The sequence below is a fragment of the Zophobas morio genome, unplaced genomic scaffold (genome assembly GCF_036711695.1).
Source record: "Zophobas morio isolate AGI-343-1 ecotype UQ-CSIRO unplaced genomic scaffold, CSIRO_AGI_Zmor_V1 ptg000031l, whole genome shotgun sequence".
Taxonomy (NCBI): Eukaryota; Metazoa; Arthropoda; class Insecta; order Coleoptera; family Tenebrionidae; genus Zophobas; species Zophobas morio.
The window spans coordinates 12,754,880-12,759,667 of NW_026972136.1; the positions used below are offsets into that span (position 1 = coordinate 12,754,880).

General features: G+C 31.1%; 1 protein-coding gene across 2 annotated transcripts; it reads right to left on the reverse strand.

Annotated features, from left to right (window-relative positions):
• Positions 1 to 562: 562 nt before the first annotated feature.
• LOC135139253 (acylphosphatase-2-like) lies at positions 563 to 3,517 on the reverse strand. Of its 2 annotated transcripts, XM_064069418.1 has the most exons (6): positions 3,186 to 3,517; positions 2,517 to 3,136; positions 1,738 to 2,247; positions 1,165 to 1,688; positions 981 to 1,107; positions 563 to 763 (listed from the first exon to the last, which is right to left on the reverse strand). In XM_064069418.1, exons 4-6 carry the CDS (start codon positions 1,223 to 1,225, stop codon positions 649 to 651), a joined length of 303 nt encoding a protein of 100 aa, XP_063925488.1. In that variant the 5' UTR covers positions 1,226 to 1,688; positions 1,738 to 2,247; positions 2,517 to 3,136; positions 3,186 to 3,517; the 3' UTR covers positions 563 to 648. The 2 variants fall into 2 exon arrangements, with proteins under 2 accessions (XP_063925488.1, XP_063925487.1); XM_064069417.1 differs by lacking the exons at positions 563 to 763; positions 981 to 1,107 and having other exon boundaries at positions 1,226 to 1,688.
• Between the last annotated feature and the right edge of the window lie 1,271 nt (positions 3,518 to 4,788).

The following is a 4,788-nucleotide window of genomic DNA, read 5'->3' on the forward strand; positions in this document are numbered from 1 at the left end:
TAAAATAATATAAATTACCCCACGTGGGCCAAATTATATAAAACAAACTATTATATTCTCTCACTGCCTAGTACCCACTAAGATCTCTTTGATCTTCTAAATTAAATTAAATTGATTCTTATCTTTAACGATAGGTAAAAAATTGTCAAAAGGGTAGTAATAACTTTTTAAAGTATACTAAACCTCCAGACGTTCACCATCCGATATTTAAAACAAAATTTGCTTTTTAGGGTTGTCAACTTGACAAGAATTTTCTAGGATTTACATTTATATAAGTCATATACAATCGGCACAATGTTCACGTTTCTGTTTAATATTAAAACTTGTATGGACATCTTATGTTATTTGCAATTAAGACGCCAGAAATATTTTTAAAAATTAATATATTAATTGAAAACCTACAGCTGTGAGCTATACAATATATCCATACCGCACTATAATCAGATTTAAATATATAGACAATCTGAAATTGTAGTTTACAACAAGTTATAATAAATTATATTTATAATATAACATTATAGTATAGGAGTAACGATCTAAGATATAATCTACATATAATTGTACAACAAGAAATAAAATATATATATAATTACCTTAATATAAAATACAACGATCAGACTGTTAAAACTTTTGCGTTTTTCTATACTTCTAAAACCTAATCGTAAATCCTCTAAAATCCGGTTTAGCCAAAGTTTGCCAATTGGTTAAATCACAATGATCAACTTTACTACCAGGAGATCCAGTGTTTGATAACCAAATAATCCTGAAATTAAAAACAAAAAGAAACCTTGCTTGCGTATTTATAAATTGTCAATCTAAGATAAATATACACCACACACGAGTTTGGCGAGTGTCCAGTTGCTGTTTGTTAGACATTACTTGTTTTTGTTTTTTGAACAAAACATAAAAATTATTCACAGTCTCAATTAAGTAGAACTTATTTTGTAACAGTTGTCACGCAAGGTTAACTTTGAACTTACATTTGTTCTACGCTACCCTTCGAACCTTGTAGTTTTCCTTGGATGGTTCCCTTTTTTGTATTCTTAACCCATCCAGTAATGCCAAGATCTTCGGACATTTCTTTACAATATTTTGTAAAGTAAACACCTAGAGTCAGTAAGGGTTTGTTATCTGGGAGTGATTTGTGTGTATAAAAATTCATACCTTGCACTTTTCCGAAAACCTCAAACTCAACAGAAACAAGCGAATTTATTGTGTTGTTCATCTTAGAAAAAGGAACGAAGAGGAAAAACTGTGCAGTGGAGGCTTCTTACTGACAGTAAAAGTTTGCGGTAGGTGTCCAATTATAAATCCGTTCTATTTAAAACAACAACATCATCTAAGACGTTAATAGGTGTTATGCAATTATAAGTAACAGAGAATAATGATGCAGACGGTTAAAAAAAATCAGAGTTTTATTTTTTGTTTACATGTTTACATGTTTTAAAATATTTCCATGGTTGTCTTCAACAAACACCACATACTTGCAGCCATATTTTTGTAAATCTTCTTCGGGAAGCTTAAATGAGTATTTCAGTATTCTACCATCGAAAATCCAGTGAAGAAGAACCATTCCATTTTCTTCGTCGCGCAATTCGATGACTCTGAGACCTGCTGTCGAACTTACCAGTTTGGTGAGAGGATCAAATTTGACTACTTTATCCGACAACTGAAAACTATTTAACCACCTAGAATGTGAGAATAAAAATTCTGACGGAAAAGTGCACACATAAAGACCTGTGATAAGCTAAAATAGTAACACAACTTTTCGTTAAGAAAATGTTGTTCACAATTCCTTTTTGCTTTCTTCTTTCTCTTACGAATTTACCTAAACTTCCATATCCAGATTTTTCTTTCAGTTTTTGACACTCCAAATCATTTGATTGATCTAATCTTTCTTCACACAAAAAATCTTTATAAATATCATCGAATCCTCTACCCATGATGCCTACTTCAGTGTGGCCTAGATCAAAAGTGTGACACAGTTCATGTAAAACTGAACCCAAAGTTGTTGAAAAACAAGCTCCTAAAGTTCCTTTATAACAACTGTCGTCCATGAATTTAGTTCGATCTATGATAGTACGATCTTCAAATCTTTGTATTACTTGCGATAAAGTTTCGGGCCACGCGTAAAGACATGCTGTGCCAAATAAAGCTAAACCCCCTCCTCCTAAAGCAACATATGCTTCAGTAATTTTTAAGACGTCATCGTAGTCCAGATTTTCATGGTAGTTTTCTCCACGATAACTGTAAAATTCGTTGTTTCAAAATAGTTTTCATAATAAAATTTTGTGATGACGACATCAAAAAAAAAACGGAAACGGAAATCTACGGGTTACGAAACGTCTAGAAAATATAAAATTAACCATTCACCAAATGGACCCTATTACAAAACTTTTGAAAGCTACAAGTGTAAAAAAAATGCAGAGATAAATTTGACGATAATTTTTCAATAATAATTGATATTTAAAACAAATACATTTTAACAAAATCGCTGTATTTTTGGATGTACTTACTTTGTGCATGAGAGAAATCCAAGGAACTTAATTCTTTCGTACTCCAAATTTGAATTAACAATTTCTTCCCCAATGGCAGTCCATAATTCATTTTGATTCATTTTTCTTGCTTTTAAATAATTCAAACGACTCTTAAAAACTGTGCAGTTATTCTCTAGTTGAAAAGTTTTTCTTCCGTGGTTTTCTTCGTATAATTTCTCCGCAATAACACTTTGTAATAATTTCGAACACAACGTTATTCTTTTTAGTGCGCTTTCGGTAGTGTTTACTTCTGTGTTCGGGGATTGAAAATTACCATCATGACCTTCACATATGATATACAAGGGAAGTACCGTAAATTGTGTTGAGCGAGGAAAATAATTTATGACAAAAGGGTGCGCTGAACAGCAGTAGTGTAAATCAATATTATTTTCACCAATTCCTAATTCAATCAGAATAGTAAAATTGTTGTTTGTTACTTTAAAATAAGAGGTATTTGTAGTTGTCTTAAGGCAAATTTTATCACTTTGGCACAGTGTTTTAGCGTTATTTTTAATCACTCCTTTAATTATTGGTATAGGGTAGGAAATGGTGTCTCCTGATTGAATATTAGTTATAATTATTTCATGCGAGCTTATAGACTAAAAAATAAGTGTTTAAATTGTGTATTTAAGTGAATAATAAACGCACCATTTCTAACGATTTCTATTAGTTGTTGCAACACAGCTTGTGAGATGGCGCTCCGTGTTCAAATTCAATTAAATTACGATTATATTTTTCATTAAATTAACCTTAGATGAACACAATCACTTTATTTATTGTCAGGTTTTAACGTACTCACGCAGTTCTAAGTACCTGCGACTTTTATTAAAAAAAATAACCACGGTTATTTAGCATAAATAACTACTTTTTATATATCGTCGAAATTTAGTCGGTAACACGGTTATTTAAAGTGTTTTTCATACAATAATGGCTTCTAATTCGAATTTTATAACATTGCAAAATATTTTAATTTTTATAGGTTAATATTTACACCAACATTACGTGTAAAACACGTTAGGACACTGTTACAATCTTTACAGATTTCTTCTATAAATTGCAGATATTATTTGAAAAGTTTTGAATGATCGCAAAGATATCGCCACATAATACATCAGGATGGTTTAAGGGCTACTATGAACATACAAACCATTCAAGTTTCAAAAATTGTTCAAAAAAATTGGTCGAAGCTTCTTTAAAAAATTATAAAATTTGATTTTGCGATTTTCGTTTTATGATAATCTCTACAAAGTAAAAACCAGTAGCATAAATAACACATCTGCAGCCCCTACATAGAGGAGCGCAAATTCCAAATCCTTTTTAATTTTAGAATCCGTGTTGAGTATTTACGCTAGATTTCGAGATTTTTGGGAAAGAATTAAAATTGTATTTTACAATGTAACTTGCAAATTGCAAAAGCGAATGTACTGAAATATTGCAAACGTTTTAGGGTTATAGGAAAGATGATAAATCGTTAATCAAAAATTGTTCGTTTAAGGCCTTCTCAAAAAATTGTTATGTCATCTTAGCATTCTGCTGAACTAATGTTCTTTAAATTTTATAAAATTACATATTGCTGCATGTGTGATTTATGAATCCGTGTTTAGTTTTTACCCTTAACATCCAGATTTTTTGTCCGTTATCTTATTTTTTTGCCGAATTTTTTCTAATTAATGAATGTTTTTGGGAAAAAACTGAGTATGAATTAATCAGTCCTTTCCTTTGCGTTGAGGACACAAAATCGACCAAATTTAATTTTCTTTTATTCACTGATTCTTGTGCCAGTAGTCGAATTCGGTCGAAGTATAAACATAAATTGTCAACGTTAAGCATACACTGAGAAATTGAAATTGTCTACATTTTTCCCGTTGGTTATCTGCTTTAAATATAGTTCATATTTAAAGATGTAGGGGTTGCGGGGATGTTGATTACGCCACTTTATAGAGGTTAACAGTTATCACAAACGAAAATCGAGGAATATAATTTTGTAATTTTTTAAAGAAGCGGAATTTAAAGGACCATACTTCAAAGGCGGGGGAAATTCTCTCAAAATAACCTTCTACAATTTTTTTACTAGCTTTGTTTTTCTTGGTAGCGTCATCAAAATTTCAAAATAATTTTTTCAAAACGTCAATGTCGCCAGCAAAACTGAAAATAGCAGTAATAATAATACCCAAACAACATCTGTATACAATACCATAGGGCTTTGTAAATTTCCCGGTGAACCCCCATGTTCTCAATCCGACACTGTCAC

Coding starts and splice junctions, on each gene's coding strand:
- LOC135139253 (XM_064069417.1), bottom strand. Junction 2,248..2,516: donor GGATTTCTCTCATGCACAAA/GTAAGTACATCC, acceptor CGAATTTTACAG/TTATCGTGGAGAAAACTACC. Junction 1,689..1,737: donor ACTATTTTAGCTTATCACAG/GTCTTTATGTGT, acceptor CTCACATTCTAG/GTGGTTAAATAGTTTTCAGT.